Source organism: Lithobates pipiens, unplaced genomic scaffold (genome assembly GCF_037356315.1).
Source record: "Lithobates pipiens isolate NorthernLeopardFrog02 unplaced genomic scaffold, aLitPip1_a1.2 Scaffold_16, whole genome shotgun sequence".
Taxonomy (NCBI): Eukaryota; Metazoa; Chordata; class Amphibia; order Anura; family Ranidae; genus Lithobates; species Lithobates pipiens.
In genome coordinates, this window is record NW_027507748.1 from 587410725 (window position 1) to 587425183 (window position 14459).

Sequence of the window (14459 nt, forward strand, 5' to 3'; positions counted from 1 at the left end):
GAACAAGTGAGTTGTGAATGTTTAGCAGACTGCAGCAGAAGGGCAGCAGTCAAGTATAATATCCTTTCTATATTTGGAAGAAAGAATATTATACATGTACAAGCCTATTACTGTACCACTGATACCAGTCCTGAAAAGAACCTTTGTGGAACTAATAATAACAGCAAGTCTTTAAAATTACCCTCACTGCCTGACAACACTGCTTCCTTCCTGTCCCTATACAAATTGGCAAAAAAAGAGAACGATTAGTGGTTACTGGAACAGCTCTTTTGTGGACCTTGATAGTAACAGCTAATGATGATGATGATGATGATGATGATGAAAGACTAATCTGGCTGTCCCTGTAGCATACACCGTCCTTTCCCTTTCTCTAAACTAACAAAAGACACTCAGGCTGCTGCAAGAATCAGCAGCACAGCAAACCTATCAACACCTAACACCTATACCAGTCCTGAAAAGAACTTTTGTGTACCAAATAGCTAGTGGTTTATCTCTCCCTACTCCACACAGGAACCTGTCCCTATCTTAACAGAAGAAAGAATGTAAAATGGCCACCGGATCGGGTGTATTTATAGGTTAGGGGGAATGTACAAGTGTCCATGTGCTGTCATGTCTCAATTGGCTGTCCTGTATCACATGATAAACGTGTCACCAAAGGTTAAAGTTCTTGTATACATTAAACACGTAAGTCCGCCGCGGCGAACGACGGAAAAAGGCGTTCGAACGTGCGGACCGCGAATGTCGGAAATTCGCCGCGAAACGACCGCCGGGCGAACCGTTCGGCCATCACTAACACTAAGCACTCAATGATACATGAGACTTTGTATTAGGTTACTTTTGAATACTTTAGGTAGGGCACATTGACTAGAAAAAAACACATTTGCTTGCAGAAGTACAACTGATTGTTGTGATTTAAGAGATTTTTAGTGATCTGTAGAATAAAGTCCATACATCCAGTTGCTGGCAAATGTTTTAAATTTTTCTGTTCATAGGGCGTAAACTTTACATATTGAAAGTTTCTAGAAATATATTTGGTTCTTTGGTCATAAGTGGCAGGACCATGAGCGAGGTGTCACCAGTCCCCAGAATGTTTTCTGCAAAAAGAAAATCCATGGATAAATTGATTTGTTAAAGTTATTTGCATTAAAGTGTCACTAAACAATATTCTTATTCTTCTAAAAAAAAAAAAAACATCTATAGAAAATAATCTATACACATCCACTCTAATGGCCCTGTAACCTATTTTTATGAAATCGTCTCTTATGCCGCGTACACACGATCGGAATACTCTTCGGAAAAAGCTCTGATGGTTTTCCCGACGGAATTCCGACAGAATTCGGCTCAAGCTGTCTTGCTTACACACGGTCACACCAAATTCCGATCGTTTATAACGTGGTGACGTACAACACGTATGGCGGGACTAGAAAAGGGAAGTTCAATAGCCAGTAGCCAAAAGCTTCTGTCTCGTAGTTAAATCTGAGCATGCGTGTCGGAATTGCATACACATGATCGAAATTTCCAAAAGTTTTTCTGTCTGGAAAATTGAGAACATGCTATCAATTTTTGGCTGGAGGAAATTCGGACAGCTAAATTCCGATGGAGCATACACATGGTTGCATTTTCCGATGAAAAGCTCTCATCTGTCTTTTTCTTGCCAGAATTCCGATCGTGTGTACGTGGCATTACTGTGTTTTTTTTCTGCCTCCTTGTAATGCCCTCCTGGAATTACCAAACCTCTTTTTCCACTTCTCACTTCCATTTGTTTGGAACAAGTAGTGCATGTTAATTGTGGTCATGTGCACTGCTCTATGCAAATTACAAATTCCACAGTCCATAATCCCTAGTCCATCTCGGCAGTGAGAAAAAGAGAGGGTGGCAATGTTCCTACAGATAGTAAGTTCATGGAGAACAAACATAGCCACTAAAAAACTAAAAAAGTCAGATCACAGCAGCCCTAGCAAAACCCCCTCCCACATATTTGAGAACTTGTTAGGCATGATACAACATTTCTTCAAGAGACATTGTTTAATGAGAAGAAAGTAATGGCCCGGAGCAAAAGTATCACTGGGAGGAGGGCCAGCATGACTTGGGTGGGCAGCGAGGCGGAGGCAGTGAGTGGGAAGTAGGCAGTTACTGGGGGATTAGTAGGCTGGCTGGTGGGAGGAGTTTAGGACCGAGCTGGGGAGGCGGAGTCAGTGAGCGCCGGTCAGTTGTGGCGGTAGAACGCACCGGACGGTCGATTTTTCCACTCGGTCCCCAGTTAGTCAGCAGAAGAGACAGGTATCATGGGGGATTTGGAGGCCTTACTGTCACAACTTCAGGAGGAGGCAGCGGCAATCCAGGGCCCCAGCCAGGCCTTCCCCAGCGCGCCCGCAAGCCCTCCTCCTCCTACTGAAAAGTTGTTCAAGGAAGTTTTGTTGAATCACAGCGTGACTTGAAGGGGAACCCATTCCGTTTTTTTTTTTAAATTAAAGTCGCCTGGCCTGGGGGCGACTTAAAGTCATGTTGTAAGCTTATCGGAATCTGGAAGCCCCCTTTAACAAGGGGACCCCAGATCCCGGCCTCCCCCCCGTGTGAAATGGTAAGGGGGCACAAAAGTACCCCTACCATTTCACCAAAAAAGTGACAAAAGTGTCTTCTTCTTTCTCCGGTGTTCTCGTCTGGCATTTTCCTCCATGGCGTCTCTGCTTTGTTCTCGGGCCGCTCCGCACAATGGGAAGCTCCCGCTGTGTGATGCTTCGCTTCTTCTGACAGTTCTTATATAACGGAGGGTGGGGCCACCCGGTGACCCCGCCCCCTCTGATGCACGGTTCCATGCATCAGAGGGGGCGCGGTTACCGGGTGGCCCTGCCCTCCATTATATAAGAACTGTCAGAAGAAGAGAAGCGCCACACAGTGGGAGCCTCCCATTGCGTGGAGTGGCCCGAGAACAAAGAAGAGACGCTGTGGAGGATGATGCCGGACGAGAACACCGGAGCATGAAGAAGCGGATAGGAGGAAGAAGATGGAGGAAGAAGAAGATGGAGGAAAAAACCGAAGGATGAAGAAAGGAAGAAGACCAGAAGGAAGAAGATGAAAGAAGATGAAAGAAGATGAAAGAAGACTTTAATAAAGGAATTGTCAAAAACTGTCTCTTGTCATTTTTAACACTTTTGTCACTTTTTGGTGAAATGGTAGGGGTACCTTTGTACCCCCTTACCATTTCACACAGGGGGGAGGTTGGAATCTGGGAGTCCCCTTGTTAAAGGTGGCTTCCAGATTCCGATAAGCCCCCCGCCCGCAGACCCCCACAACCACCGGCCAAGGTTGTGGGTATGAGGCCCTTGCCTCATCAACATGGGGACAAGGTGCTTTGGGGGGGGCCCCAAAGCATCCTCCCAATGTTGAGGGCATATGGCTTGGTACAGTTTAGGAGGGGGGCGCTCTCTCGTCCCCTCTCTTTTCCTGCGGCCTGCCAGGTTGCGTGTTCAGATAAGGGTCTGGTATGGATTTTTTTTTTCTTAATGCTAATGCTAACATGACCTGTGTGCAATGCAAATAGCCTTAAAAAAACCCATAGAAGACGTACAACATTAGAATCCTACTATAGCTTGTAGTCGAAAGTATGATTGCAGTGTCATACAGTGAGTTTAGCTGCTCCCTCGAATCTTCTTTAAACATTCGACAGACACCATAAGCCTTCAATGACAGATTCAACCTTAATTTATTAGGATTTTCAGACAAATGCAATTTGTTTACGAAAAACGAAATAAATAAAAACAAATTTCGGGAGTAACTAAATAAATTAATTTTTCAGACGAAAACGAAATTCCGAAACAAAATATTTCAGTGTGCACATGTCTACTAGGTACGTGACAGTATCAGACAGCCATGACTGAGCCCGCGCAGGGAGCCTCTCCATGGAGGAACTTTGTTTACATCTGGCAGGCCTTTCCCAGGCTGTCAAGAGTCTCCAGGAAGGATACACTCATCTGGAAGAAAAAGTCCAAGCACTTTCTTCACCCACTACTGCCCAGGGGCCCTCTCTTCCGTCTATTTCTGCCTCCAGCACTACTTCTCCAACAGTAGTCATGTTGCCTCTAGAACCCAGAATTCCCACTCCTGAAAAGTTTTCTGGGGAACAAAGTAAATTCAGGGCATTACGAAACTCATGCGAACTGTATTTTGCCCTACAACCTCGCACCTTTTCTCTTGAGGCTACCAAAGTGGGTTTCGTGGTGTCTTTACTCCTGGGAGATCCTCAAGCTTGGCTTCATCGCTTACTGGAACAGAAAGCTGAGGTGTTAACTAACCTGACCACCTTATTTGACACGATGGCAACCTCCAACAAGGGCGTAGGGCTGTAGAGGACTATGTCGTGGAATTCCACCGTTGTAATGCAGATACGGACTGGAACGTTGCGGCCCTCCATTACCAGTTCCGTATGGGGCTCTCCGACCCCATGAAAGATGAACTGGCTTGTGTCGGAATTCCACAAACCTTGGGGATGAGTGGAAGACGCCATTTCGCACCCGCTTTGGGCACTTTGAATACTTGGTAATGCCCTTCGGGTTGTGCAATGCCCCCGCTACCTTTCAGTATTTCATAAATGATGTCTTCCGGGACTACTTGGATTTGTTCGTCATAGTCTACTTAGATGACATCCTCATTTTCTCCTCTTCTCTGGACTCCCACCGTAAACATGTTAGATGTGTCCTGGCTCGGCTCCGACAACACGGATTGTACGTTAAGGCTGAAAAATGTGTGTTTGTGCAAGAAAGCATCCCATTTTTGGGCCTAATCATTTCTGTAGAGGGAATTAAGATGGATCCACAGAAGATTTCCACAATTCTTGACTGGCCATCCCCCACGGACAAGAAAGGGGTCCAACGTTTCGTTGGCTTTGCCAATTTTTATAGAAAATTTATTAAGGGGTTATCTGCTATCATCTGCCCTATAATGCAACTAACCAAGCAAGGGGTGCATTTTCATTGGTCCTCGGAAGCTCAGGCCACTGTTGAGTCCCTTAAAAGACTGTTTACTTCCGCTGGTATCTTGAAACACCCTGATTCCTCCTTGCCATTTGTCCTGGAGGTAGACGCCTCAGAAATTGCCATTGGAGCGGTTCTCTCCCAGCGACAAGGGACCAAACCCTTGCTATTTCCAGTTGCCTTCTTCTCTCGCAAACTGTCTCACACAGAGAGGAATTATGATGTAGACGATCGGGAATTACTGGCCATAAAATCTGCCCTGGAGGAATGGAGATACCTGTTGGAGGGAACTGCTCATCCTATCCTGATTTACACAGATCACAAGAACCTGGAATATCTGAAGTCCACAAAGAGACTGAGACTGCGACAAGCCAGGTGGGCTCTGTTCTTTTCCAGGTTCTCTTTCCATGTCACCTATCGGCCAGGCTCCAAAAACACGAAACCTGACGCACTCTCCAGGATGTTCCATAAATCCAAGGAAACTTCACCTCCTGACTGTCAGGTCACCTTGAGGCCAGGGGACAGATGCACACCGTAGGGATCAGGAGTGCACCGCAAGGTTGTGGACCCTACGGCTGACCGCTTCGGATGGGAGTCAAGGTGATGAGGAAGGCAGGGCCGCCAGAACACCAAGATGGATCCCACCGGGGTTAGATCGTAAGATTCCCTGGGACGCGGAGTCTAAGCCCACGTACACACGGTCGGAGATTTTGCCAACCAAATCCGTCGGATTTTGCCCGTCGGATTTAGTCCGACGGATTGTGTCCGAAACTGTTGCATACACACGGTCGGTCCAAGTTGGTGAAAAATGCGATCTTTCAGAACGTGATGACGTAATTTCGTTACGATGGGACTACATTCAGGCTAGTAGCCAATAGCTTTGATGTAGGAATTTGATCTGAGCATGCGTGGCACTTGGTCCGATGAAAATGCTCTACACATGATCGGATTAGGTCCATCCGGCCCAGTTGGTCGGGAAATATTTCCAACATGTTGGAAAATTGGGTCGGACGGAGATTCGGACGGAATCAGTCCGATGCATACCACACACAGTCGGATTATCTGACGACATGGTCCGATAAGACTCATTCCGACAGATTCTCTGACCGTGTGTACAAGGGCTAAGAGCTAGCAGGTGTTCACCAGAGCCTCTAGTGGTGAGGATGGGCTGGGCTGTAACTGGCTCCAGGTCACGGGTCCCCCAGCTCACACCCACAGTAGGCAACATGAGGATAGGGATAGTGAGGGATAAAGCCAAGGTCGGGGCCACAAGCAGACAGGAATAGTCAGGGACACGCCAAAAGGTCAGAATCACAGGCAAACAGGGATAGTCAAGGACACGCCAAAGTCGGTAACAGAACAACAGAAGAGCACACAGCAGGTAACAGGAAGCCAAATACACAAAGGTTGATCAGCAGGGTTGGCCTGCAGTGCACAGGTTAATATAGAGTTCTCTGATAGGAGCTAGGGTGGAGCCATGCCAGAGGATGGATTACAAAAGCAGTCAGGTGAGGGTCAGCTGGTCTCTAGAGATGAACACATGGAAAGAGTTAAGCAGACAAACTCTATTGCATAACCATGACACTGACACTATTCTGGCCCTGGGGAACTTTCTCCTGCTACAGGAAGATCTGCTCACGTGGATAAAGCAAGCCTCATTGGGGTCGGCCCCCATCGTAGGAGCAGAACTACAGGTGAGGGATGGACTGTTTTGGTACGGAAGCAAAATCTTTGTACCTGAAGGCCTACGGGTTTCAATTTTAGAACTTTGCCATGACCATGCATTGGCAGGGCACTTTGGTGTCGCTAAGATTGCTGATCTTGTCCAGCGCACCTTCTGGTGGCCACAAGTACTTAAAGACTGTAAGAGTTACGTAGAGTCCTGCACTACCTGTGCTCGGAATAAGATCTGTAGATCCAAAGCCTGGGGATTACTGAAACCCCTGCCCATTCTAGACAAGCCATGGAAAATGTTGTCTATGGACTTGATTGTCGACCTACCTCCGGCGGAAGGGCATACTGCATCTTTGTGGTGGTAGATCGGCTGTCTAAAATGGCCCACTTCATCCTGATGAAGGGTACTCCCTCTGCTCCTGAAACTGCACAAATGTTTATCAGAGAAGTAATTAGACTTCATGGAATCCCGGCCAATATAGTTTCTGAACACGGAGTGCAATTTAACTCTTAATTCTGGAGAGCTCTGTGTAAAACCCTGGGAATTGCACTATCATTTTCCACCGCCTACCACCCTCAGACAAATGGTCAGACTGAGAGGACCAACCAGACCCTCGAGCAATATCTGTGTTGTTTTTCATCCTTTTCTCAAGATGACTGGGTCACTCTGCTCCCTTTGGCTGAGTTTGCCTACAATAATTCCATGCATTCCGCTACAAAGTAAAGTCCGTTTTTTGCTAATTACGGTTTCCACCCATCCTTTCTTCCCAACTCCATTCCTGAATGTTCTGTGCCAGCGGTCCTGGAAACAATACATTTTTTTCCTCTAACAGTCAGTTACTACAGAAAACTATGGCAAAATCTCAGGAGCACAATAAGGAAGTGTTCGACAGGAAGAAACGATTGGTACTTGAACCCAGTAACCGTGTATGGTTGTCCACTGTAAATCTAAAATTTACTTGTCCCTCCAGGAAGTTGGGTCCCAAATTCTTTGGCCCTTTTCTTGTAAAAAAAAAAAAAAAATTAAAGAGGTGTTTTTTTGAGCTAGAGCTCCCGGATTCACTCAAGATCTCTCCTGTTTTTCACGTTTCCCTGTTGAAACCCTTTGTCTCTAATCCTTTTTCTGACCGTAATTTGAATCCTCTGGATCCTGTAATAGTGGATGGTGAGGAAGAATTCAAAATCGAAGCTATCTTGGATTGTAGGAAAAGGAATAATCAAGCTCAATTCTTCATCAAATGGAAAGGCTATGGCCCAGAAGCAGGGGCGGACTGACCAGTCGGTCACTCAGGCGCCGCTCGAGGTCATTAGGGGCCTGGTCTCGGCCACATGAGAGGCCACTTGAAGCGGCTGGGCCTGTATCACATGCCGCGATCATGCCGATTACAATACTGCTAACGGCGCGCTGCTCCCTGCCGGCCCCCCTCCTTCCCTCCCGTCCATCCCAGGTGATGTCACAATGCATACAGTACAAGCACCTGGGATGGATGTGTGGGAAGGAGGGGCCGGTGGGGAACAGCGCGCCGTTAGCAGTATTGTAATTGGCATGATTGCGGCATGTGATACGGGCACAGCAGAAGAGTGGAGGGGCCGGCGGGGAGCTGCACAGTTATTATCGGCATCCGTTAAGTGAAGCCTGGGCCTGCCACAAGTAATGGGGGGCGGTGGTACAGAATGCATGGGGCCCGGATCCCCCCAACCCACAGTGTCCCCCTCTGTGTGAGTGCCCCTGTGTGTGAGTTTCCCCCTGTGCCCCCAGTGTGTGAGTGCCCCCCATGTGAGTGTGTTCCCCTGTGTGTGTGTGTGAGTGTCCCCGTGTGTGTGTGTGAGTGTCCCCGTGTGTGTCTCTCTGTATGTGTGTGTGTGTGAGAGTGTCCACCTGCGTGAGAGTGTCCCCCTGTGTGTGTGTCCCCCTGTGTGAGTGAGTGTGTGCATGTCCCCCTGTGTGTGTGTGAGAGTGTATCCCCCTGTCTGTGTGTGTGTGAGAGTGCATCCCCCTGTGTGTGTGAGTGTATCCCCCTGTGTGTGTGTGTGTGTGTGTGTGTGTGTGTGTGTGTGTGAGAGAGTGTACCCCCCCTGTGTGTGTGTCCCTGTGTGTGGTGTGTGTGAGTGTCCCCATGTGTGTGTGTCCCTGTTTGAGAGAGTGTGTCCCCCTGTGTGTGGTGTGTGTCTCCCTGTGTGAGAGAGTGTGTCCCCCTGTGTGTGTCTCCCCCTGTGTGCGTGTGTCTCCCCCTGTGTCTGTGAGTTTCTTCCCCTGTGTGTGTCTCTCCCCCTGTGTGTGTGTGTGTGTGTCTCTCCCCCTGTGTGCGAGTGTGTCCCCCTGTGTGTGTGTTTCTTCCCGTGTGTGTCTCCCCCTGTGTGTGTGTCTCCCCCTGTGTGTGTGTCTCTCCCCCTGTGTGTGTGTCTCTCACCCTGTGTGTGTCTCTCCCCCTGTGTGTGTGTCCCCCTGTGTGCGAGTGTGTCCCCTTGTGTGTGTGTCTCCCCCTGTGTGTGTTGATCTCTCCCCTTGTGTGCGAGTGTGTCCCCCTGTGTGTGTGTGTTTCTTCCCCTGTGTGTCCCCCTGTGTGTGTGTCTCTCCCCCTGTGTGCGAGTGTGTCCCCCTGTGTGCGTGCGTGTGAGTTCTCCCTCCATTTTCCCCCTGTGTGCTCCCCCCGTGTCTCCCTGTGCAGGTGTGGCGCTCAAGGGGGCCCCATGAGCTTCTATTGCTCGGGGGCCCCATTAGTTGTCAGTCTGCCCCTGCCCAGAAGAGAACTCTTGGGAGCCTGAGGAGAACATCCACGCAAAAGGTTTAATCAAAGCCTTCAAGAGATCCCAACCTGAAAAATGGACCCGGTTGGGCATCCGGAGGCTGCCCCTTGGGGGGGGCAATGTCAGGAAGATCCTACCAGCGACAGACTGCCTGGGCCTTCTGCCGCACGTTCATGCGCGTGGGTGTGTGTGCGAGTGTGCGCGTGTGCCTGTTGTCACCAGACGGGCTATTTAGTTCTGATGGTCACACTGAGATCTTGCTGTCTGATCTACAGCGTGTGTGTATCCTGACTAGGGATGAGCCGAACACCCCCCGGTTCGGTTCGCACCAGAACTTTCGAACGGACCCCACGTTCGTTACGAACGTTAGAACCCCATTGAAGTCTATGGGACTCGAACGTTCGAAATGGAAAGTGCTAATTTTAATGGCTAATATGCAAGATACTGTCCTAAAAAGGGTTTGGGGACCTGACTCCTGCCTCAGGGGACATGGGTCAATGCAAAAAAAAGTTTTAAAAACGTCCGTTTTGGCGGGAGCACTGATTTTAATGACGATTAAAGTGAAAAAAAAAGTGAAATATTCCTTTGAATATGGTGCCTGGGGGGGTGTCTGTAGTATGCCTGTGAAGTGCCACGTGTTTCCCGTGTTTAGAACAGTCCCTGCACAACATGACATTAAACGGAAATAACACCATTTAAAACTGCTTGCGGTTTTAATGTTATATCTGGTTCCTGCAATATGGTTGAAAATCATTGAGAAAAATGGCATGGGTAGCCCTCCCTGCCCATTACCAGCCTATTTGGGTCTTGTACGCATATTAAGGGGAACCCTGTACCCATATTAAAAAAAGGAAATGCGTGTGGCCCCCAGGCCCTATATACTCAGAACAGCAGTATACAGGCGGTGCAAACAAGACAGGGACTGTGTAGGTTTGTTGTGTTAAGTTGAATCTGTTTGTAATTTTCAACTGGTACATTTTTAAAGTGTAGCTCCAGTCAAAAAAACAATTTTTAAGCTTTTTGGAAAACATAGGGAAGGGTTATCACCCCTGTATAATTTGTTTTGTCGTCCATCTTTTTTCATCTCACTTGCTGCTGTCTGATGTTTGTAAGTTGGATGTTTGAAAGTAGGGGCCTGCCCTATATGCTCTGCAGAAATGACGGAACAAGGTGTTGGTTTTGCCACAACATTGTAAGCCCTCAAAGTGACTCTTGGTGGGCGCTGGAGCGCCCTGCTGTGAACGATTATATCAAGAATTGTAATTACATGCCATTGTTGAACAGTGGTAGAAAAATTGACCTTTGGTGGTTGTGGTGCTGGCGCCACAACACTATAAGTCCTCACCATTACTCTGGGTCGGCACAGGAAGGGGCCCTCCTGTGAAATATTATATCAAGAATTGTAATTACATGTCCCTGTTAAACAGGGGCAGAAAAATTTGGCCTTAGGCACTGCTGCTGGTGCCACCACACTGCAACCTCTTCCATATACTCTAGTTTTTTTGCTGGAATTAGCCCTGCTGCAAAGCATTGCATCAAAAATTGTACTTAAATGCCCCTGTTAAACAGGGGCAGAAAAATTGGGCCTTAGGCTGAGGTGAATATCGCGGTGTATACTGCGGTCAGGGCACGCAGACAATAACCAGAAAACAGCAGAGATAAAGGGGTATATACAGATGTATACTGTGCTGTGCTGGAGGCACACACAACTTCCAATAACTCCTGCAGATGGCAATTGGGCTCAAATAGAGAACAGCTATGTAGGTGGATTATAGCGGTATGTACTGGGTACAGAGCACGCAAACAGCACGCACTATCTCCTAACACTACTGACTGCAAGCTCTATTATTAAAGATGGATCACTAGCTATATAGGTGAGGTGAATATCACGGTGTATACTGCGGTCAGGGCACGCAGACAATAACCACTAAACATTCGACAGACACCATAAGCCTTCAATGACAGATTCAACCTTCATTTATTAGGATTTTCAGACAAATGCAATTTGTTTACGAAAAACTAAATAAATAAAAACAAATTTCGAGAGTAACTAAATTAATTAATTTTTCAGACGAAAACGAAATTCCGAAACAAAATATTTCAGTGTGCACATGTCTACTAGGTACGTGACAGTATCAGACAGCCATGACTGAGCCCGCGCAGGGAGCCTCTCCATGGAGGAACTTTGTTTACATCTGGCAGGCCTTACCCAGGCTGTCAAGAGTCTCCAGGAAGGATACACTCATCTAGAAGAAAAAGTCCAAGCACTTTCTTCACCCACTACCGCCCAGGGGCCCTCTCTTCCGTCTATTTCTGCCTCCAGCACTACTTCTCCAACAGTAGTCATGTTGCCTCTAGAACCCAGAATTCCCACTCCTGAAAAGTTTTCTGGGGAACAAAGTAAATTCAGGGCATTACGAAACTCATGCGAACTGTATTTTGCCCTACAACCTCGCACCTTTTCTCTTGAGGCTACCAAAGTGGGTTTCGTGGTGTCTTTACTCCTGGGAGATCCTCAAGCTTGGCTTCATCGCTTACTGGAACAGAAAGCTGAGGTGTTAACTTACCTGACCACCTTATTTGACACGATGGCCCAGCTCTACGAGGACCCACAACTCTCCGCAACTGCAGAAGCCGCCTTGCATATCCTCCAACAAGGGCGTAGGGCTGTAGAGGACTATGTCGTGGAATTCCACCGTTGTAATGCAGATACGGACTGGAACGTTGCGGCCCTCCATTACCAGTTCCGTATGGGGCTCTCCGACCCCATGAAAGATGAACTGGCTTGTGTCGGAATTCCACAAACCTTGGGGATGAGTGGAAGACGCCATTTCGCACCCGCTTTGGGCACTTTGAATACTTGGTAATGCCCTTCGGGTTGTGCAGTGCCCCCGCTACCTTTCAGTATTTCATAAATGATGTCTTCCGGGACTACTTGGATTTGTTCGTCATAGTCTACTTAGATGACATCCTCATTTTCTCCTCTTCTCTGGACTCCCACCGTAAACATGTTAGATGTGTCCTGGCTCGGCTCCGACAACACGGATTGTACGTTAAGGCTGAAAAATGTGTGTTTGTGCAAGAAAGCATCCCATTTTTGGGCCTAATCATTTCTGTAGAGGGAATTAAGATGGATCCACAGAAGATTTCCACAATTCTTGACTGGCCATCCCCCACGGACAAGAAAGGGGTCCAACGTTTCGTTGGCTTTGCCAATTTTTATAGAAAATTTATTAAGGGGTTATCTGCTATCATCTGCCCTATAATGCAACTAACCAAGCAAGGGGTGCATTTTCATTGGTCCTCGGAAGCTCAGGCCACTGTTGAGTCCCTTAAAAGACTGTTTACTTCCGCTGGTATCTTGAAACACCCTGATTCCTCCTTGCCATTTGTCCTGGAGGTAGACGCCTCAGAAATTGCCATTGGAGCGGTTCTCTCCCAGCGACAAGGGACAAAACCCTTGCTATTTCCAGTTGCCTTCTTCTCTCGCAAACTGTCTCACGCAGAGAGGAATTATGATGTAGACGATCGGGAATTACTGGCCATAAAATCTGCCCTGGAGGAATGGAGATACCTGTTGGAGGGAACTGCTCATCCTATCCTGATTTACACAGATCACAAGAACCTGGAATATCTGAAGTCCACAAAGAGACTGAGACTGCGACAAGCCAGGTGGGCTCTGTTCTTTTCCAGGTTCTCTTTCCATGTCACCTATCGGCCAGGCTCCAAAAACACGAAACCTGACGCACTCTCCAGGATGTTCCATAAATCCAAGGAAACTTCACCTCCTGACTGTCAGGTCACCTTGAGGCCAGGGGACAGATGCACACCGTAGGGATCAGGAGTGCACCGCAAGGTTGTGGACCCTACGGCTGACCGCTTCGGATGGGAGTCAAGGTGATGAGGAAGGCAGGGCCGCCAGAACACCAAGATGGATCCCACCGGGGTTAGATCGTAAGATTCCCTGGGGTGCGGAGTCTAAGCCCACGTACACACGGTCGGAGATTTTGCCAACCAAATCCGTCGGATTTTGCCCGTCGGATTTAGTCCGACGGATTGTGTCCGAAACTGTTGCATACACACGGTCGGGCCAAGTTGGTGAAAAATGCGATCTTTCAGAACGTGATGACGTAATTTCGTTATGATGGGACTACATTCAGGCTAGTAGCCAATAGCTTTGATGTAGGAATTTGATCTGAGCATGCGTGGCACTTGGTCCGATGAAAATGCTCTACACATGATCGGATTAGGTCCATCCGGCCCAGTTGGTCGGGAAATATTTCCAACATGTTGGAAAATTGGGTCGGACGGAGATTCGGACGGAATCAGTCCGATGCATACCACACACAGTCGGATTATCTGACGACATGGTCCGATAAGACTCATTCCGACAGATTCTCTGACCGTGTGTACAAGGGCTAAGAGCTAGCAGGTGTTCACCAGAGCCTCTAGTGGTGAGGATGGGCTGGGCTGTAACTGGCTCCAGGTCACGGGTCCCCCAGCTCACACCCACAGTAGGCAACATGAGGATAGGGATAGTGAGGGATAAAGCCAAGGTCGGGGCCACAAGCAGACAGGAATAGTCAGGGACACGCCAAAAGGTCAGAATCACAGGCAAACAGGGATAGTCAAGGACACGCCAAAGTCGGTAACAGAACAACAGAAGAGCACACAGCAGGTAACAGGAAGCCAAATACACAAAGGTTGATCAGCAGGGTTGGCCTGCAGTGCACAGGTTAATATAGAGTTCTCTGATAGGAGCTAGGGTGGAGCCATGCCAGAGGATGGATTACAAAAGCAGTCAGGTGAGGGTCAGCTGGTCTCTAGAGATGAACACATGGAAAGAGTTAAGCAGACAAACTCTATTGCATAACCATGACACTGACACTATTCTGGCCCTGGGGAACTTTCTCCTGCTACAGGAAGATCTGCTCACGCGGATTAAGCAAGCCTCATTGGGGTCGGCCCCCATCGTAGGAGCAGAACTACAGGTGAGGGATGGACTGTTTTGGTACGGAAGCAAAATCTTTGTACCTGAAGGCCTACGGGTTTCAATTTTAGAACTTT

At 48.1% G+C, this 14459-nt stretch overlaps 1 protein-coding gene across 1 annotated transcript in view; it reads right to left on the reverse strand.

The window, feature by feature from the left end:
• Positions 1–803: 803 nt before the first annotated feature.
• Positions 804–14459, reverse strand: part of LOC143983792 (sterol O-acyltransferase 2-like) — a 287433-nt gene continuing 273777 nt past the window's right edge. Inside the window, exon 15 of the mRNA XM_077483879.1 lies at positions 804–1094. Within this exon, the coding sequence (XP_077340005.1) occupies positions 1044–1094 (51 nt within the window). The 3' untranslated portion in view covers positions 804–1043. The remainder of the gene's footprint in view (positions 1095–14459) is intronic.